The 20,258-nt window shown below is 60.0% G+C and overlaps 4 protein-coding genes across 4 annotated transcripts; 1 reads left to right on the forward strand and 3 right to left on the reverse strand.

Moving 5' to 3' along the window:
• Nucleotides 1-4,200: 4,200 nt before the first annotated feature.
• Nucleotides 4,201-7,910, forward strand: DAZAP2 (DAZ associated protein 2). Its single transcript, XM_082785745.1, has 4 exons — nt 4,201-4,322; nt 5,191-5,312; nt 5,786-6,028; nt 6,588-7,910. Exons 1-4 carry the CDS (start codon nt 4,310-4,312, stop codon nt 6,714-6,716), a joined length of 507 nt encoding a protein of 168 aa, XP_082641871.1. The 5' UTR covers nt 4,201-4,309; the 3' UTR covers nt 6,717-7,910.
• A 169-nt stretch (nt 7,911-8,079) lies between these two features.
• SMAGP (small cell adhesion glycoprotein) lies at nt 8,080-11,484 on the reverse strand. Its single transcript, XM_082785746.1, has 4 exons — nt 11,203-11,484; nt 8,985-9,072; nt 8,781-8,858; nt 8,080-8,672 (listed from the first exon to the last, which is right to left on the reverse strand). The coding sequence occupies exons 2-4, from the start codon at nt 9,013-9,015 to the stop codon at nt 8,500-8,502; spliced, it is 282 nt and encodes a 93-aa protein (XP_082641872.1). The 5' UTR covers nt 9,016-9,072; nt 11,203-11,484; the 3' UTR covers nt 8,080-8,499.
• Nucleotides 11,485-12,245: 761 nt separating this feature from the next.
• Nucleotides 12,246-17,139, reverse strand: BIN2 (bridging integrator 2). Its single transcript, XM_082785748.1, has 12 exons — nt 16,868-17,139; nt 15,735-15,815; nt 15,502-15,556; nt 15,281-15,375; nt 15,038-15,133; nt 14,844-14,951; nt 14,678-14,763; nt 14,322-14,397; nt 13,796-13,878; nt 12,836-13,592; nt 12,556-12,636; nt 12,246-12,468 (listed from the first exon to the last, which is right to left on the reverse strand). The coding sequence occupies exons 1-12, from the start codon at nt 17,024-17,026 to the stop codon at nt 12,385-12,387; spliced, it is 1,761 nt and encodes a 586-aa protein (XP_082641874.1). The 5' UTR covers nt 17,027-17,139; the 3' UTR covers nt 12,246-12,384.
• A 507-nt stretch (nt 17,140-17,646) lies between these two features.
• On the reverse strand, nt 17,647-19,677 carry CELA1 (chymotrypsin like elastase 1). The gene is made up of 8 exons (XM_082785747.1): nt 19,566-19,677; nt 19,363-19,445; nt 19,167-19,267; nt 18,800-18,922; nt 18,538-18,674; nt 18,147-18,292; nt 17,921-18,070; nt 17,647-17,774 (listed from the first exon to the last, which is right to left on the reverse strand). Exons 1-8 carry the CDS (start codon nt 19,603-19,605, stop codon nt 17,757-17,759), a joined length of 798 nt encoding a protein of 265 aa, XP_082641873.1. The 5' UTR covers nt 19,606-19,677; the 3' UTR covers nt 17,647-17,756.
• Between the last annotated feature and the right edge of the window lie 581 nt (nt 19,678-20,258).

Genomic DNA, 20,258 nt, shown 5'->3' on the forward strand with positions numbered 1-20,258 from the left:
CGGAGCCTTGGGAGGCTGCTCTGGGAGGGAAGTTTTGTCCTAGGGGGCAAAAGCGAGGATGCTCGTGGCTGCTCGCGCCCACTGGCCACGTAGCGCAGGGGTATGGGGTGTGGGGTCGGTGCCAGCGCCTGTGCTGTGGTCACTGCTGGATTTCTGCCCGCTGCGGGACTGGGAACAAGGCTACCGGAGGCTCTCGGATCCTACCGGCCGGTTTCAGCTCTGTGCAGAGCCGTGCAATGTGCCCCAAAACTGTGCCGGTCCCCGGGCCCCTCTGCCAGCTCGGGGGGACCCAGGCTTGGGGGGTGCCGGGGGAAGGAGCGAGGAAAGGCACACAAAAGGAACTCAGGTGCAACGTGAACCCTGTCACCACGCAATTAAAAGAAGGAGGAAAACTATTTCTGTAATTGCAAAGCTCGTTAGGAGCACAGGTGCAATTCTGTGGCTTTTCAAGCCAACTTACGGACCAATTACAGCCTGGTTGGAATCATCAAAAGGAAAGGCAGCGAAGTGTATTCTCCTGCCTGTTGTGTCTTTTACAATTTTTTAAATTGCGACTTTCTTCTTACCTCCCAGCAGGAAAAAAGGAGGAAAACAAAGACAAAATCTCCAACTTAGCATCTCAGTTATTGGTGCCGCTTAAAAATGAGCACGGCTTGACAAGGCTGAATTATTTTTCTTTCACGTCTATGTTAGCTGGAAGAATTACACCTTCCGTCTGTCCTTGCAGAAAAAGCCAATGGGCTGGTTTATATTTTGTCTTGTAATACGGCTTTTTCGGTCCATTGTAAGATTTTCATAACTTTTTTTTTTTTTTTTTTTTTTTTATCCAAAATGCACTTCTGATCGTCCCATGAATGCAAAAAAAATAAATAAAAAAAAATTTGAAGTTTGTATTAGGTTGTTGTTAAAAAAAAAAAAAAAAAAAAGCGTAAATGCCACGGGTGGTTCTTCCCAGGCTAAAATCCTGCCCCTCGTCCCTTCCTGGGTGTACAGGACGGTTTCCTGAATTACTGCAACCTACCCTTGGCTAGCCTCATCTTGCAACACACCATGGCAATATTTTGTGCTGGTTAACACCAAATTGGAGGAGCCCAGCAGACAGCGAGGGGGCACGGGGGCTCACGCTCACATTCAACAGGAATTAAACAGCTCCATGCCCGGCTGAGGCAGTGCCCACAAATACTGCAAACGGGCAGCCGGCACCAGCCACATTTTCGTTAAAAACCGAATTGGATACGTGAAAGCATCTTCACTTGCATACAGCTGCTATCTGAGACTGCAGCGCAATTCTGCTGAGAGCCTGGTTTGCATATGCTGTGCTGTGATTATGAATATTTAAATACCTCCATCGAGTTGAATTGCAGGCTCATTTACATACATTGGCATACTGCTTAATATAATGCATACGGGGAACAGGGTGCACATTGCATTTTTAATTTTTCTTGAAGAGGAATTGATTTTATGAGTGCTGAAAAGCTTTTTTTTTTTTTTTTTTTTTTTTTTCCCCAGGAAAATAGCTTGTTTGGAGAGGGGGGTGGATTTTAATTAACTGTTTGACAGGAAGAGCTGGCAAAACTAAAATGCTGACTGCAAGAATGTGTCCTTTGTTCCAGAGCTCGCTCTGCCGACGAGAACTCTTGGTAGGTGACCAAATTAACATCGCAGCTTTCTTGCCCATGCTTCTTTCGCTGCTCCCATCACACGCAGCCATGGGTTAGAGAAGGGTTTGCACCTGACCCAACTGTTTCTGGCACATCCAATTTGCTGCGGAAAGGTTTCCAGCCCTGCCAGGGACGTGCATACCACAAACCAGCCTCGTCCAGATGTTCCAAGAACTTAATGACTGGGAGCGCAGGAAAAAGGGAGCCAGATTTTATTTTGGCCTCCGCACTGCAAAGCGACTCCTGCTGCCCCCAAACCCTCCACACACCTGAGTTAAGCACTCGATTTCTTTGGTGCTCCAATAGATCCGGCCTTTGCTCTGCTTTTCTCCTTAGAGCTGGAAATAGACTCTAAAATTTCCATGTTTTTTTTTCCAGGCCACTTTGTTGTGTTGGACGCAATCCAGTCCTGGCAAATCCAAGTACAAATCCCCTCGATCTCAGTGGTAGGGGGAGGAAGGGCAGGATTTTCTCCAGGTGGAAGACACCATTAAATAATTAGCAAATGATTATTCATTGCTTTTATATAATTAACTACAGGCCTGCACCCATAGCGTGCCCACTGTCTCAAAGTACCTCTTGCCCCCAGTTACTCACATGAGCAAAGTTTCACAACCACAGCTCTGATTTTAAGGCCACGGATATCACCAGTGGATTTTTTAGGCTTTAAGCAGACGTTACCCCAGCCAGCTCTGCTTTTAATAGCGGTTAAACAACCTCGTGCTGTGTAAATAAGGACTCCCAGCCCAGGCCTCTGCTCTCCCAGGTCACAGAGCCGAGCGTCTGGGCGTTATCTGGTTCGTGTTATCTGCAGCAGCCCCTTCGCCTTCCAGCTGTGCCCAGCCTGGGAAGCAAAGTCCGTGGGCAGGCATCCCAAAACTCCTCCAGGTTTCCATCCCAGGGCTGCACGGCGTGAAGAACCGCGAGCTGATTTTACACAGCTTTGGGATTTCATGGGAGTTTTCCTCTTGGAGTCGCAAAGAGACCCTTAAAGAAGGCAATGGGTGATAAAAACACAACTAAAACAATCCCAGGGCGTTTGAAGGCTGGTGCTTTCAGAGAAGCCCAGCTCTGCTGGCTGGAAACGCTTTCTCCTCGCCTTTCACACCACGCAGAGCATTTCCACTTGTCCTCTGCAAGGAAGTTTTCCTTATAACGGTATCAGGGGAGCAGAAAAAGGTACATTTCTTAGAATAAACCAGGAGCTGCTGAACAGCCTTAACCCTCGGCTGCTCCAGCAGTTTCCAGGGCTTTGCAGGGTTGGGTTTGGAGAGAAAACATCAGGGCTTGGTCCCTTGGAAATCTCCTTCGCAGTGCAGCTCCTTCCCCTTCCCTTGCTCTCACCCCCCTCGCTCTGCATTTCCACGGGCAAGTTCCAAGCCATCTTCTCTCCCACTTTAAAGGGTAAATATTTTTTTACAGTTCCTGTACTGTTACAAGGTGAAGAACATTTTCTGGGCATGAATTATTTATGAAGCCCTCCCAGGCACACCAGCCAGCGTGCATATTCATCAGGCACCCGGTACATTATTCATGAGAGGCTCGCTTAAATTGGGAGAGAACAATGATATTGTTGATTGAGATGCCTGGAACCGAGCTTGAAAAAGGGGGCTGTGCCCTCAAACGCTGGGCAAAACGCAGCCAGAAAGTTCATCAAAATCACAAAAGAAATGGAAAGGGCTTTCTTTTTTGTGCTCGTTTATTGCCACCCATACGCATTACTATATATATATTTTATTTGATTTTTTATTTTTAAAGGAAGACTTCACACACAGGAACTGCACCGTGCTTTAAGCGCAGCTCCAGCCCCCTGGCTGAACCTTCTGCTCCTGGATCTTCAGCAGTTTATTACTTCCCACAGGTTTTTGGAGCGGCAATCAGCCCTAAACTCCCACCAAATCTGTTAAGTGTTTTCACAGGAATCCTCACTCTCGTTCCCTAGCCCAGTTTTGGATCAGAGGCGGATGCCGGGGCTTTGTTGAATGGGGCTGGTATTAAATAACTGGGCCCGGACACCTCCACAGGGCCATGGAAAGTGTCACTGGGGAAACTGGGACCCCGGGAACACTGTGGCACTGGAGTGAGGCTCCCAAACATCGCTGTGACTCCTGGGACACGTTTTGGGGCAGCCCCTTTGGGTTAGGTCACCCCCCAAATCACCCCAGGCCATACCCATACAGGGTGACCCCCCCCAGATCACCCTGGGCTATACAGGGTGACCCCCCCCAAACCCTGGGCTCTGCTGCTTGACCCCCCCCACCCCAAATCCCCCCCGAGCCATACAAGACCCCCCCAGCCCAAGTCTGCCCCCCCCCAACCCTTAATCCCTGCCCCCCCCCCCCCCCCCGGCTCCTTTTACCCCCGGGCTCTCTCCAAAGCCCCCCCTCACCTCAGGTCCCTCCCCCAACCTGTGACCCCCCCCCCAAACAGGGTGTAAATTGGGGGCCGCGGCCCCTTTAAGAGCGCTCGGCCCCGCCCCCGCGCGCGGTGACGCCACAGCGGGCGTGGAGCGGCCGCTTCCTGCCCCCGCCCCCCCCCCCCGCGCCCCCGCGGGCCGCAGTGACAGGCAGGCGGGAGCGCGCGCGGCGCGGGCACAGCGGGACCGGGACCGGGACCGGGACGGGGCCGCCGCCGCCGCCGCCGCCGCCATGAACGGCAAAGGCAAGGACCGGGCCGCGCCGCGACCCCCCCCCCCCCCGGCCCCACCCGGCGCCCCCCCTACCCGGGGCCGCGGCCCCTTTAAGGGCCTCGCCGCAGCGCGTGACCGCGCGGCCGGGCCGGGGCCGGGCGGACCAATGGGAGCGGGGCGGGCGGGGGGGCGGGCTCGCGGTTGCCATGGCGCCGCGCGGCTCGGCCGGGCCGTTAACCCCTTGTGTGCCGGGCGGTGTGTGTGTGGGGGGTGAAGCCCGGTGACGTAAGGGGCGGGGGGGGGCATTAAGCGCTGGGGGGGGGGGGGGAGCCCTCGGGTGACGTCAGTGGATCTCCGCATGACGTCACGGGGGGCGAGTGAGGTAACGGGGGGGTCCCTGGGACGACCCCGCAGGACGGGGAGGGGGAACCCTAAAAAGGGGGGGGGGGCAGGGAGTGGGGACCCCCCCGGTGACGTCAGGGAACCCCCCCGGGTGACGTCATCGGGGACCCGCTTCGCAGGGAAGGGGGCAAAGGGGGGTCGTCGGGATGACGTCATGTGGGGGGGGGGCACGGGGAAACCCCCCCGGGGTGATTTGGGGACCCGGGGGCGGCGGGGGGGGCAGCCGAGGCCCCCCAAAAATAAAAGGGGCGGGGGGGGGGCTCCGTGTCCTGCCCTCCCCCTGCCCCCAGACCCTGGGACCCCCCCGGGCAGCCCCGAGGACCCCCGGGGGGGGGTCACGGCCATCGCTGCTCCCCCCGGGGAGGGTCTCAGTGACCCGGGGGGGGTCCCGGGAGGGGTCTCGGTGCCCCCTCCGGTGCCGCTCCGCCGCGCATTTCAGTTTTGGGGTGAATTCTCGTGTTTCTGACTCGGGTTGAATGTCGTTTTTTCTCCCCGCAGGGCAGTACCCCCCCCAGCCCGCCTACCCCGTGCAGCCCCCTGCCAACCCCCCCGTGTACCCCCAGACCCTGCCGCTGCCCCAGCCGCCGCCCTACACGGACGCACCGCCCGCGTACTCCGAGGTAGGTGGGGGTGATTCCTCCTAAAAAAGCAATCCCTGGCTACATTATTATTAATTATTATTTTTATTATTATTATTATCATTATTATTATCATTATTATTATTTTTAACCGGGGGGGCTGGTTTGCTGCTCCTATCCCTGGCCCCAGCTCGAATTGAATCACAGCCCCGGGCATTGCCTCCCTTGGAGCCCAGGGGATCCCCAGCCACGAACCCGTCCGTGGAAACGTCCTGGGTGGGCTCCTGGGGGCTGTGGGGACCTGGCCCCGAGCAGCAGCAGTGGGAAATTGCCCCCCCCCCCGGGACACCCACAAGTAATCCCCTGGGGCAGCGCTCCCCTGGGCGGGCGGGAGGGTGAAAGTCTAGCTCAGGGCTTGCTCTGAGTAAGCAGGTGGGTGTGGGGAGTCATCAAGCTCTAAACCTGCCTGCGTGGCTTTCTTTTTTTTTATTATTATTATTTTTATTTTTTTGCAGCTTTACCGTCCCAGCTTCGTGCCTCTGGGGGCTGCCACCGTCCCCACCATGTCCGCGGCGTACCCGGGCGCTTCGGTCTTCCTGCCCGTGGCCCAGTCCGTGGCCGTGGGTCCCATCGGCTCCTCCGTCCCCATGGCCTATTACCCCGTGGGCCCCGTGTACCCCCCCGGCTCCACGGTGCTCGTGGAAGGCGGCTTTGATGCTGGAGCCAGGTTTGGGGCCGGCGGGACGGCCAGCATCCCGGTGAGTACGGCCAGGACCCACCTGCTTCTGCTGTAGGGGCGCGCGGAGACGAGCCTGGGTTTGTGAGCAGAGCGAATTCATCGCGTTTTGGGGAGACGAGGGGGCTCCTGCCTTCGTGCGGGGGGTTTTGCTGTCCCTGAGCTCAGCTGAGAGCTGCCAACGTGTGGCTCCGGGGCTCCGTCTGCTCGCAGACCCCAGTTCAGCCCGGGAGCCACGCTGTAAGGCGTGTAAGGTGCCCCGGAGGGGGGCAAGGCAGCAGCTGAGCGACCTGGCTGCAGCTCACCCTCACTCCCCGCTGCCCTGCAGCTCCTCAGACTCACAACCACGCCAGGGTTTTGCTCCTCTGCGCACACAAAAAGCCTCCTAACCCCTAAAACCCCTCACCCTAACCCCTGAAAAGCAGAGGGCAGGGTGTGGAAGCCCAGCGTTTCCCCCCCTGGCCCCGATCCCTGCCTGGCAGCCACCAGCAGCAGGTGCCGGGTGCCCGCACCCCGCTGCAGATGGGTGCCAGGAGGAGCTGCGGCGCTCCTCCAGCCCCCTTCTCCTCTCTTTTTTGCAGCCCCCCCCTCCCGGGTGCCCCCCCAACGCCGCCCAGCTGGCCGTCATGCAGGGAGCCAACGTCTTGGTGACGCAGCGGAAGGGGAACTTCTTCCTGGGAGGCTCGGACGGCGGCTACACCATCTGGTGAAGAAGGAAAGGGGCCGGGGGGGGAGCGGGAAGGGGTGGGGGGCTACGTTTGTGTAAGGGAAGACATCACATACCGTCAGCACTTCTCACGATGTAACTGCTTTAGTCCATATTAACCCGAGGTTGCGGAGCAGACACCGCCGCCAGGTCTCCTCCTGGCCAGGACCCCCGCGCTGAGCGGGGCCTCTGCTGAGATGGGGGGGGGGGGAGAGACGGGTTCCCCAAACCAAGGCAGCCCTCAGCCTCTCCCTCGCGTTTCGCAGCGCTGCCGCTGAGCTTTGTTGATCGGCTGCTTTGGGGAGGGGCGAGGGGGGCGAGCTGGAGGCAGGGCGCGACCCCTTCCCCTCGCGTTCCTGCTGAGCCAGCCCCGCAGACCTTGGGGTTTCCCCTCCAGAGAAGCCGAGGTGCTGGGCAGGGAGCGAGGCCACCTTCCCCCCCCCCCCCCGCACCAGGGGCACCTCGGCGCTGCTTCGTTCCTGACCTCACTGCAGAGCGGATCCCTCGGGGCGCTCTGTGCTCACCGTCGCCCTTCGCTCCCCTCCAGGAAGGCGTGCAGCTGGCGTGTGTCATGGGATTTCTTTTGTACACTCCAAGTAATCTTGGATTTCTTTGCACATTAGATCTAATCAAAGCCATGCTTTGGTGCCAGAAACACAATGCAACTCATGTTTGAACATTTCATTAAATGCTAACTGGGCTTTTAGGACGATGCTTAATAAACCAACTCTTTTTTTCCTCTTTTTTTTTTTGAACTCAACCCGGTGTCCTGACACCAAAACTCCTTAAGGCTGTTGTTCAAACAGAGAGGCTGGTCACCATCTGCACAAGGGTGTGTAGCAACTGTCAATCAACACACAAATTAGCTTGGTTAATCGGTTGTTTTACGAATGCATACTTCAGAAATGACTTGGGTGTAATGAAGTCTTAGTAGGGTTAAGAAGAATATTTCAGGGATCCTCAGTGTTTTTTCTTTTTTTTTTGTTTTGTTTTATGAAGAAAAATATCAGATTCAAATATATTTTATCTCGAGGTTTCAGTTTAATCTAAATCTGTGTCCTGTATATGTTGTGTTTAACCATCCAACTGACTGTTATGGAAGTTCAGCATTACGTATCTCTCTGTATACACTGTGGTGCACTTAACTTGTGGATTTTTTTATACTAAAAAAAAAGTAGAATAAAGACTATTTTGAAAATTTGAATAAAGTGGCAGACTGGCTGTTAGACTTCCAGTAAACCCCCGTGGCTCCTGCCCGTCCCACGCCTTAGGGTTTCTTCGCTTGTTTCCTCTTTGCTGCTATTTTGCAAACTTCCTCCTTCTGTGTTTGTGCTTTTTTTTTTTGGGGGGGGGTGATTTAAAGGAGGAACTGCCCGTGCCAGCAGCCCCTCGTGACTCGGGCGATCGATCGGGCTGCTTTACAAGCGTTCTCCCCCTTAGCCTCGAAATGAGCCACGCCGATTACCCCAACCCTCAACCCAGAGCAGAATAACTTAATTGTTTTGGGAGATAAGGAAAAAAAAACAACAAGAGCAATTCTTCAGGCATTTGTCACTGGGCTGTATTAGAAAGCACCAAAGGGAGGAGGACAGGCTGCGTGCAGCCGGAGCCGGGCTGTGCTCTGCCACACCTGGTTTTATCTTAAAGGTTTGCTTAATAAATTAAGGGAAAAAAAAAAAAAAAAAAAAAAAAAAAAAAGCTTCTAGATCCGAGATTCTGAGAGATTTAGGCCACATGGCATCAGACCTGAGTGCAAGAGAGGGGCGCGCGCTGGACCCGGGGGGGGCTCAGATGAAATACTCCTCCTTCTCCTTGGAGGGGGCGTCCTCCATCTGCACCGACACCTCCGTCTCGGCCGCCGGCTGCTCGTAGGTGAGGTAGCTGCCTTTGTTTCTGTACAGGTAGATGATGATCACCACCAGGACCGTCAGCAGGGTGATGAACACCAGCGTGATGACAACTGCCGGGGGGGGAAAGGCGGAGAGGAGCAGGGTTTAGCCCCGGGGGGGTCTGTACGGAGCTGCTGCCGCCCGGTCTCGGTGGGGTGGTCGCGGCGGGGAGCCCCTACCTGCGATGACGGCCGTGTTGGCGTCCTCATGCAGAGGGGGGGTGTGCGCCTTCTTCAGCCCTGGGGTTGTCAGCTCCTCTGCAGACACGGGGAGGGAGAGAGGAAAGGGAGCGAGGCCGTCCCTGAGCCGCGCTGGGCACGCAGCGGCCCCGGGCGAGGGCTCCTGGGGGATTTGGGGGCACAAAAGGGGTCCCGGGGTCTTACCTGCAGCTAGCGGGGGCTGAGCTCCTTCCATGGCATCGGCCCTGGCGCTGCCGGCTCCTTCCAGGCGAGGGTCTGGGCTCCTTCACGACTACCAAGAAAAGGAAGAAAAGCGGTGAGCGTGCGGGGCAGGGGCTGGCACAGCGCGGGTCTGCGAGGGGCACCGATGGTGCTGGACAACTGGGAAACTGCTGGGGCTTTGCTGGGGCTGGTGGAGGCTCAGGCTGGGGCAGGAATTGCTGCTGAGGGTTGGAGGGAGCTGAGCTGGGGCCGTGAATCCCAGCCAGGGGGTGTGCGTTGGGGAACGGGGCTGCAGGTTTGGCAATTTGCTCTGAAAAGTTGTAAGTTTTGCGGAGCCAGATTGCCTTTGCCTGCGAAGCTTTGCAAAACCTCGCGACTCTGGCACCCGGAGCTGCTGCAGCCCAAACTCTGCCCCTGCAAAGCTCCCTCCTGAGCGTGCCGGGGGACGAGCAACAACCTTGGCAGCCCCCAAAATTAAGTGGTCGCTGCTGCTGCTGGCAGGCCCAGGGCAACGGCTCCTGCGCTCGGGCACAAGTGACTCAGCGGCTCTGCGGAGAGACGCCGCTAGATGTCAGGAGCAAATAAATCACCCCCCCCCAAAAAAAAAACAAAACACAAAAAAAGAAGCAAATTGAACCACAGGAGCGAGCCGAGCGCTGGCCGCGTGCCCAAAGTGGGAGCTGCTGGATGTGGCCCCCCGGCACGGTGGGGATGCCGTGGGGGTTGGAGACGCCAGGCGAGCCTCCGGCGGCACGCTGCCCTCGGGAGCTGCTCTCCTGCTTGTCCTGCCGGGGGCCCTTGTGACTCAAAGTGCTGTCGGGCCGGGGCTTGTTCAGCCTGAGCGTGCACAGCAGCCCTGACAGCAGCAGGGTTTGCGCCCAGCCGCCAGCAGGGTGAATTTGGGAACCCAGCCCCCTGCCCGGCGCCGTGTGGCGGTGCTCGCTCCGTGCCCGCTCAGTGGATGGGGGCCCAGGACCCCCGAGATGCTGGGACCCCAACCTCGACAACTTTGCCCTAACCTCGACAACTTTGCCCCGGGCTCAGGCGAGCCCTGGACGGGCTGGAGAGCACAGAACCAGTTTCTCCAGTGCGATGCAGACCAGACGGCCCCGCTGGCACCGCCGCTGCAATCCAGCCTTGCAAAAAAACCCGTCTGAGCCCAGCGATGTGGGACAAAGTTTCAAAGCCCAGCGCAGAAGCTTGCATGGCATTTAAACCAGGACATTTGCTTTAAAGCTCTGCCGACAGCGGTGTCTGGGCGGAGGAGCTGGGAACGAGCCCATCTCCGGGGCTGAACCTGCCTTGCATGGGCACAACCTGCAAGCGCACAGCCTCCCAAGGCCATGGAGCAGCAGCAGCTTGGGCTGCTTTGGGGTGAGGGATGGATAAGATTTCCGTAAGAACCTACTGCTGGGATTTCAAGGAAAGGAGGAAAAACCGCTGCTGACTGCACAGGGAGCTGGGTGCTTTGAGGAGAGGGGTCCCTGCGAGGCGTTTGGCCGAAGTTTCGGTTCTGTATCAACACGGCGCTGCCCACGGCTCCCTGTAGACCTCACTGCAGCTATAACCGAGGCAGCCAGCACACACCCGGCCCCATTTCACCCCAAATTCAGCTCTGGGAAGAGATCCCGGCAGGAAAACGCCATCGCTCGACCATTACAGCAAAGCCCCCCCCGTGCTGCATCCCAGCAGGAGCCCGGCCACCCCACCTCGCTCCCGTATCCCTCCCCACCGCACCGGCACCGCGGGAAGGAGCCCCCGTGCTCGGCATGGGGGGGCCCAACGGGGCGGGGATCGCGGCACGGGGGGTACCTTGGGGGGGCAGGATGCGGCCACGAGCCAGTGTGGGGTCGGGGGCACGCAGGGAGCCGTGCTGCAGCCAGGCTGACCCAGCTCCCCCAGCGCGCTGGATCCCTACAGAGCTCCATGGGCTTTTAAAGCAGGACTTGGGGAAAAAAAAAAAAAAGCTACCAAAAAACCCAACCCGAATCTTCCTCATTCTTGCGTGCTGGCCAAATCCTCCACGTTGCTCAAGAGCGGTTCCCACAGCAGAGCCCTCCCCGTCCCGCAGCTCCCAAAAAGCTCGGGAGCAGGCGGGTGCAGGGGATGCTCGGCGGCACCTTCGCAGCCCCCAGATCCCGAACCCAGAGGCTGGGGCGAGCACACCCGCCGGGTGACCCCGTTCCCTGCCCCGTCTCACCGCGCTACATCCTGGGAACGGCGCCTCGTGCTCTCCCAGCGCCCTGCTGGGCTTCTGCTCGGGTTTCTGCTGATTTAAGCTCAGTTTAAGCTTCTCCCGCCTCTCGCCGCGGTGGGCTGAGGCCGTTCCGCTTCCCGTTTGCTCCCGGGGAAGCCTCTCCCCAGCTGAAATCCCGCGGCCGCGCACCCATCGAGGCGGCGATGCTTCGGCACGGCAGCCAGGCCCCCTTGCAGCCGATTTCACCACCCCGCAGCCCCGCGGGGCAGCCACCGATGCAGGACCTCGTGCCTCGTTGAGTGCCCATTTGCCTCGCGAACCCACGCATGCAGAAACACCCCCCGGGACCCCGAATCTCCCCACGTTTCCCCGTACCTGTGCCCGCTGCGCCGGGGCGAGGGGCTGCCGGCACCATGTGCGCTCGCCGCTGCCTGTGCAGCCTCGCCAGGGCACAGCCCAGGCGTTTCCCCTTCCTGCCTCACCTTTCCAGTTCCACTGCCCCGACGATAAAGGCTGCAAATCCTCCCCGCTTAACCCCTTGCTGCCGAGGGAGCGGGGATCCCACAGCAGCCCCGTGGCCACCCGAGCGCTTTGGGTGCACGCCAGAGCGGCCACGCATCACACGGGGCTTGGCCAGCGGGGTTTGCTTCAATTTGTGGGATTTCAGGGCCAACTGGGGCTCTTTTTCTGCATGGCAGAAGGTTTGGGGGAGAGGAGCAGCCAGCCTGGCGTGAAGAAACCAGCCCGACGCCTTCCTCGTGAGTCACCCCAAACCGCAGTGGCAGCCCGGCGGTGCCGGGGGAGAATGGGGAAACAAATCCCACCTGGATCCGGCCCTAAACCCGCAGGCAGGGAGCCCCCACGTGAGCCGGAGATGATGCCCAGGCATCCCCAGGCTCTGCTTTTTGGCAATTTTGGGTGGGCTGCTCCAGCTGTGCCTCATTGCAGCCCCCCGAGCTGCCTCTCAGGATGGAGACGAGATGCCTGGCGCCGACGTTCGGCCCTCGGTCGCCTTTCCAGAAAATTCCACCTCTTCTTGCTGCGTTTTCAGGCACCGGTGTCTGCCCTCTGCCTTTATTTCAGATGTGACGGGGGGGTTGTAAAGCGCGTTACGGTTAAACAAAGTTATCTGCAGGCAGCCCCATAAAAGCTCCTTCCCCTCCCTCCTGCCCGCAGGCGCTGGGCTCACAGGGACGTGAGGTTTTCGCTGGGGTCCTGGGGGGGCTCCTGGCTCGGGTCCTGCTCCAGCGTCCCGGGTGTCCCCTGCTCCTGGGGACACAGAGAGCGGGGTGACGCCGGGCTGGAGACCTCGTGCTTCGGTCGGTGGGGATGAAGCAGAGCCCTCGCTGCACCCACCTCAGTCTGGGAGCCAGGGGGGGCGGCGCTGTCCTGGATGCAGCCTCTTGATCCCTCCTCGAGGGTCAGCTCCAGCCCCATCTGCAGCCAGATGAGCAACGCAACGGGCTGGGACTCGAACCCTTGCCCCCCCCTCCACGCCCCCAGCCCCAAATCCCCTCGATGGGGCTGGAACCGCTGGGAAACATTTGCTGGGAGCAGCCCCCAGCACGGCGTCCTGACCCCCCGTGCCCCCTCGGGACACCAGCTCGTGGCACGTCCCCCCCCCCGCTGCTCTCACCTGCGTTTTGGCCACCTTTGGCGACACGTCCACCACCTCCACGCTCTCCTCCGAGTCGCTGTGCTCTGCCACGGCCCCAGCCAGCTGGCACCCTCCTGCCTCTGCCGTGGGCCCGGTGGCACCGTGGGTGCTGGCTGGGGACGGCGGGTCGCCCCCCGAGCTGTCAGGACGTGCGTGACCCTCGCTGTCGGCGCCGTCCGGCTCCTCTGTGGCACTTTTTGGCCCCTCTGGCGCGGTGCTGGCGGCCGTGGCAATCGCCTCGGATAAAATCAGTGAGGCCAGGGAGGCGGCGATGCCCTCGGCTCCTGCCTGCACCCCCCCGTCAGCCCCTGAAGCCTCCGGACCAGCAGACGCGAGGCTCCCAGCCTGGCTTTTGGGGAGCCCAGGGGCCCCGGTGCCCTTGGACACCCCCGTTTCAGGGGACGGAGCTTCAGGGCTGAGGGCGGGCTCCTGGGACTCCTCGCTGGAGACCGATGCGGTTTCTGACGCAGACCCCATGCTCGCGGGGGAGGCTGGGGGAGGACCAGGGACGGGAGCACCCAGCTCGCCAGCGCCCATCTCCGCGGGGCCGTTGGAGATGCTTTCGGCGGTGTCGCTGCTGTCCTCGGGGGATGCTGCGGCCGTCTCCGCTTCCAGCACGGGCTCCCAGTCCGGGCGCGGGGCTGGTGAGCTGGGTGGCTCTCCCGGTGCCTTCCCTGGGCATGGGTACATGGCTGGGGGGCTCACGGGTGAGGAGATGACCAGAGAGCGCCGGTTGCTGCACAGAGGGGATTTTAAGTCCCTGTGAGCCCCCGAACGCAGCCTGGTCCCCCTTGGGTGCGTGCAGCAGCACCACCGCAGCGCCCTGCACCGGGAGGTGCTCGTCCATCCCCAGGGACCCCGGGCAGAGCCTGGGGGCTGCAGCACCCATCTGCTCCCTTGGGGAGGGGGCGGTTCAGCCGCATGAGCCTCCCCCTGTACCTGGAGACGCCTTTGATGATGAAGACTTTGCTGGAGTGCTGCTTGTCCAGTTTGCCCATCACCTCGTAGAGGTCACGGTTGAGCTGCACGGGCAGGAGAGAAAACCCATCAGAGCCCCCCTGGGAACCCCGTGTGGGCTCGGAGCCCACAGCCATGCCCCTGGGCAGATCTCAGTTAAAAAGCGGCTGGTTTGGGACCGGAAAGCAGCCGAGGAAGTCACGTCTCCCATCCTTCCTCTCCCCGGCTCTCGAGGCAGCAGTCGGGAAAAGCTTTTACCCCAGTGCAACTTCCCAGGGCTGACATTAACACAAAGCAAGCAGCCCCCCCTCACACACACACACCCTCCCTCTATTTATCCACCACCGAATCAATTGATAAAAAAGCTTTTCTCCTAGCCCCAGGACTGCTGCCAATCTCAGGTTAGGCTGGGGGAGAAGCACCAGCACTCATCATCCACCAACACCACCGACAGCAGCGAGCAGCGCGACGCCAGCAGAAGGGGGGAGGAATTTGGGGGGGGCCTCACCTTGCTCATCTCCTTGTAGAAGATGTCCCGGAGGTTGGAGATGTTCTGGAAGATGGTCACGTAGCAGGCAATGCGGCTGCGGGACACAAAACGGGGTGGAGGCGGAGGGAGGACGGCGGCGGGGGTGTGTGTGCGGAGCCCCCCCAGCCACGAGCACCCATCCTCAGGGGGGGACCAGAGGGACCTGGGTGCCTGTCCCGGGCTGTCCCCGCGGTGGGGGCAGTGCTGCCATCTCCCGGCTGTGACAGCCCCACGTCCCCAAAGCACCGTGGGTGGGGGCTGCGTTTCCTGCCCTGTCCCCCCCCCCAGAAGGTGAATTTAGGCAGAGCAGAGCGGGCTCGTCCCGTGCCTGATACCTGCTGTAGAGGACGGGCAGCTCCTCCCGCAGCTCCCTGTTCAGGTCCTCGAACACCGCCTGGGCTTTGTTGAACTCCTCCTCAGCCTGCGGGGAGGCAAGGAGGGGGCCGTGGGGTTCCCGGCGCGATGCACGACCCCCCTGACCCCCCCGGGCAGGGCTCCAACCTTGGCGATTTTGGCCTCATCCTTCTTCTTGGCGTTCTGCAGGGCTTCGAGGTGGTGCCGGGCGCTGTCGTAGTCCACCAGCTTGCGGCCCCGCTTGGCGATGCGCTCCTGAGGGGTTGGGGGGGGGGACACACACCGGGGGCTCAGCCAGCACCCGCTGCGTGCCGCGCCGTGCCACCCCCCCCGGGGGGTACCTTAATGTCACCGAACTGCGCCAGGTAGTTCTCCATCAGCCGCAGCGCCTGGTCGGCCAGCTTCGCCTCGTAGTCGTCCCACAGGAGGTCATTGCTCTGCGGGGACGAGAAGGGGACAGGGATGAGTGGGGGCACAGCCCCTGGTGTCCCCCCCCCGCCGGCTGGATGTGCCGGGCTGGCTCCCCTGGGAGCTGGCTCTGCGCCCCCCGACCCGCGGGGGCTGTCCCCGGGGGGGGGGCTCACCTCTGCTATGGCTTTCAGCTCTGCGTGGCCGTCCCAGTCGGCGCTGTAAATCTCCTGCAGGGTTTCGGTCACTTTCCGGGAGCTTTCGTGCATCACTGCGGGGGGGTTGCAAAAATTCAGAGCATGGAAAGGCAGCGGGGCTCAGGCCCCCCCCCCCCCCCAGCTCCACTGAGCTGCATTTCCTGGGTTCGGGGGGCGCGGGCGGGGGGCTTGCGCCCTACCTTTCACCGCGCTGACAAAAGCCTTGAGGTCTTTGTAGAGTTTGTTGCCTTCGTTCTGCAAATCAAATGCATGGGGGGGGGGGGAACAGAACCTCAGCACCCCATGGGCAGGGGTGGTGGGGGCCATAAGCCCACTGGAGACGAGTTCAAGAGGCTGTGGGCATGGGGACGGCACGGGGTGGCCCTGTCCTGTCCCCCCCCCTCCCAAGGTCCCCTCCGCTCCCCGGTGCAACCTGCTGCAGCTGGAAGTTGTAGGCGCTTTGCTCGAACTGCTCGTCCTTGGTCTCCACGGTTTTGCCCAATTTCTGCAAAACCTGCGACAGGGAGAGGGGAAACGCGTTGGCACGGAGCGTGGCTGAGCTCTGCCGGCCGGGGGGGCCCCTCCTGAGGACCTGATGGCCCCAGCTTGGAGCCCACCTGGGCTGGGGTTTGCCTTAGGGATGCAAAACCTCTGCACAAAACAATGTGGTGGTTTTTATTTTGAGGGGAAAAGAGTGGCTTTTGGGGAGCCAGGCCAACGCAGCGCCCCCACCACCCTCATTTATGACACCCTACAGGTCTGCGCTCCCCAAAACATCCCTGCAGGTGGATCCAGGTGCAGGCAAAGCCCCTGGGCGCTGCCCCACTGGGAACCGGTGACGCTGCTGCGAGGAGGAGGAGGAGCCGTGGATGAAGGCCACCCTCAGCTTCCCCATCACAGCAGCGCAGTGCGAGGGGAGGCCAGGAAGAGGCTGGTCCCTGGAAGCGACCGGGGCCTGGCGCAGGCTGATACGGCTGCGGAAGGGCTGAATTTAGCCCTGACCCCCCGCCAGGAACCGCAGAGCTGCTCCTTGCTTTTTTTTTGGGGGGAAAAACAAAAAACACAACAGAGGGGATGGTCTCGAAAGAGCATCAAATCACCCCGTTTTGACCTGCTTCCGCAGCCCTTCCCCCTGCTTCCTGCCACTACTGCAGCGCTGGGGGGGCCACCCTGGTGCCAGGTCCCTGCTGTCACCGTCACTGCCAGGGACAGGGGGACACGGCCCCAGCCCAAGGGACCCTGGTGCCACCTGTGCCCACCGCCTGGCAGCCTGCACCGGAAGATGTTGGGTTTTTTTTTGGAATAAAACTGCTTTTTGAGGCTACCAAATCACCCTGAGGGGCTTTGGGGAAAAGTTTGCACACCCAGAGCCTTGCAGCAAAGGTGAAGTCTGCCCAGGGATGCGTGCGAGCACGCAGAGGTACCCCAATTATCACCCCAAGAGCACCCATGGGTGCTGTGCGGTGCCCAGCAAGAGCAGCCCCTCGGTGCCACCCTTACCCTCACCCTGGGAGAAGCTCAATGGGAAGATGAAATAAGGGATGTGGGGGGGGGGCCGGGCCGTACCTTCTCCTGTGCCCGGCTGAACCGCTTCTGGACCTGCTTGGCGAAGAGCCCGGCTCCCCCGCTCTTGCCCTCTGCCATGGCTGCAGCTTGCCGCGCGGTTTCTGCTTTCGGCATCAACTTGTGGTCGAGTGTTTGCTGCGGAAGTTCGAAACGAGGCATCCGCTGAGCACCCGGGCACCCCCCGCTGCGAGCCACCCCGAAAAAAAAAACGAAAAACAAGGGTGGGACGAAGCGGGGGGCACGGGCGCAGCCGAGCCGTGGCAACCCCGGCACGAGTTTCTGTTTGGGGTTTTAATTTTGCTTTTGGAGTCAGTTCTGCAATTCTCTTGATTTTTTTATTTTTTTTCCCCACCCCAAGCCAGGCTGGGGCGTGACGCCGTGAGCCTGGTGCTAACGGCACGCACGTAAATGGGCTTTGGCCCTGCAGCCCTAGGCGAGGCAAAGGCAGACACCGCATCCGTCCCCTCTCAGTGCAAAGAAGTTTTGGAAGACAAAAAGCTTGGGGCCGGGGAGAAATCCTGGCCCTGTCCCCCGCTGCGTCGCTGCTCCAGAGGGGCTCAGGGTTTTTCCCTTTGGCCCAGGGGCGTTCCAGCTGCCCGGGGCTGGTTGCTTCTTCCCTGTGGATCTCTTCTGAGCCTCTGTGCAAGGCAGGCGAGGGACCTGGCCAAAGGGATGCTCCCAAAGATGGGAGGGTGAAGGACGCTGTGTGTTTGGGAAAAATGCAGGAGGAGTGGGACAAAGCACCCTCAGCCTTGAAGGACAGAGACAACAGCCAGAACTCTTGATGAACAGAATTTATTGACACCAGCTCCAAGAGTTAAACAGCTCCGACTGAAACGCTCCTCGTCCATCACCTGGGCTGGGGTTCGGGTCCTCCTCCCGCGGCCGCTCAGTTCTGGGCGATCACCTGGGAGGAGAAGCACCACGGGGCTGGGGTCACCGCCACGAAACCCCCCCAAAATCTACTTCTTCTCCCACTGCCTCGCTAACATCGCCCCAGAGGCTGCCGAAAAGGCAGCGTGACCTGCAACAAATTTGTGAATTTGCTCTTACACTGGATATCCAGTTCCTGTAGGCAGAGACACGTGTGAAGACAGTGGGCTTGCCCTTGTAGTTGCAGCCCAAGCTGGAGACGAAGCTGGTGATGCCGTGGACCTGGTACTGCCCGTTCACGGCGCAGTGCAGGGGGCCGCCCGAATCACCCTGCCAGACGGAGGAACCGTCAGAGAGGGGGTGCTGGTGGGGTGCCGGGTGGGAGAACAGGGTGCTGGGGCCCTACCTGGCAGCCAGAGCGCATGCCGTCCCCGCCAGCACAGACCATGGTGCTCTTGACAGTGGAGCCCCAGTAGGATGCGGTGGAGCAGATCTGGTAGCTCACGACGGGCAGGTAGGCCTGCTGCAGCACGCTCGACAGCTGCCCGTTAGCTGCAAGGCAGTGAAGTGAGCACCTCTTATCCCACAAAACGCCCCCAAACTTTTGCACAACTGCATCCAGCCCCGGGGAGCCCCATACCTGGAGCACAACCCCACGTTCTGCGCTCTGGGACCTCAACTGACTTCAAAAAAAAAGGATTACCCCCACACCTCTTTTTTGCATTTTTTTTTTTTTTTTGTGGGATTTGTGGACAGATGTTCCCTTGGGCATCCCATCCCATGGTGGTGGCACTCACTGCGGGTGAGTCCCCAGCCGGTGATGTAGCAGGGGTAGTTGTTGGCCAGGATGGCTCCCTCCCGGGGCAGCACCGCCAGCTGCACGTAGCTGTTCAGGGTGGCAGAGCTGGACAGGCGGATCAGGGCGATGTCGTAGCTGCGGAGAGGATGCAAATTGCACTGCAGAGACCCCCCAGGATAGGGAAACGAGGGGTGCACGGGAAAAAAAAAAAATCCATCTGTGCTGCCTCCCCCCAGCAAATCCCTCCCCGGGTGCGTTACCCCAAAGCGGCGTTGCCGTTCCAGTAGGGATGGATGATGATCTTGCTGATGCTGAAGACCTGCTCGGTGCCGTCGCTCTGGTAGATGTTGTGGTCACCAGCAACCACGCGATAGGTCATGTCACTGCCAGGAAGGGAAGGCAGCACAGGGTTGGGTTCCAAATTATTATTATTTGGAGAGTTAACACAACGAGAATCACCAACACAAGCAGATTTCCCCAGGGACAGCCCTCCTTACCAGAAAGGTCAGCAAAGACGCCCAAGAACTGCTGCTCTTTGAGTGGGGTCAACCTACGCTTCCCCTCGGCAAGGTTTTTGGTGGAAAATGGCAGTTTTTAGAGGCGGTCGGGGCCCCCGTGCCCGCTCACCTATCCACGCAGTGAGCTGCTGTCATCACCCAGTTCCTCTGGATCAGGGACCCTCCGCAGGTGTGGTGCCAGCCGCCGCTGTAGTAATACTGCAGGGAGATCTGGGGGGGGGACATGGTGTGGGGTGAGGCGTGGGGGTCTCCCCAAGCGGCCACGAGGGGACTGGGACCCCCGACTGCTCCCCACGAGGACCCACCTGCGAGGGCCAGGCGTGCGAGCGCGCTTCGCTCCCTCCGACCACCCGCTCCGACCCATCTGGCACCGGCTCGGCGCGGCATCCTGCGGGCAAAGGGGTGGTGTTGGCAGCAGCCCCCCCGTTCCGAGAGCAAGCGGGGGTTAATCGTAATGAGGGTTCGTCAGCCGCTAACGAGCCCAAGGGCCCTGGGAGCTGGGACTTACCGCAGAGGGCGAGGGTGGCGAGGAGCAGAAGCTGCAGCATTGTGGTGATCACCTCGGAGCTGAGCCCGTTGTGTGACCAAACCCTTGCCTGGAGCTGGTTTTATAGGGGATGGAGAAGGAGGGATGGGAAGGAAAGCAGGTGGCTCGGCCCTATCGAGCAGCCTTCGTCCTTTTTCCGAAAGATACGGGGCCACGAAGGTCAGACTGGAGCCCTAGAAGTGCCAGGGACAAAAAACAACCTCTAGGTAAGTTATTAATTATAAACGTGGTTTTTGCCCCAATTTACACAACCGAGGCAGGATGCGTTCACCTGGCTCCTGCCAGCAGCAGCTTGGCACAGCTGCCCTGCCACACTTCTCCTTCTTTTGGCTCCCCCAGCCACTTGCAGCAGCTTTCCAAGGCATCAGCAAAGCGGGATGCAGAGGCCTGACCCCAAGCCTCCACCGACTTTGTACGGGCATCAAAAATCCATGGGGAGACAAGGACGGGCTCTCACCTTCTGCTCTCTAAACCCCACGTTCATCCCAGTCCTGAGCCCCGTGGGTGCCCAACCCAAAGCTCTTGTATCAGATTTCTCTGGGGGATGTCTCTGATTGTTTTACCCAGCACAAGAGCAGCACTTGCAACACCCCAGGGTGGGAAAATGGAGACAAATGCCATGTAGGACCTTCACCCCCTACAACAAAAAATAAA

Source organism: Aythya marila (genome assembly GCF_965140915.1).
Source record: "Aythya marila genome assembly, contig: HAP1_HAP1_SCAFFOLD_193, whole genome shotgun sequence".
Classification (NCBI taxonomy): Eukaryota; Metazoa; Chordata; class Aves; order Anseriformes; family Anatidae; genus Aythya; species Aythya marila.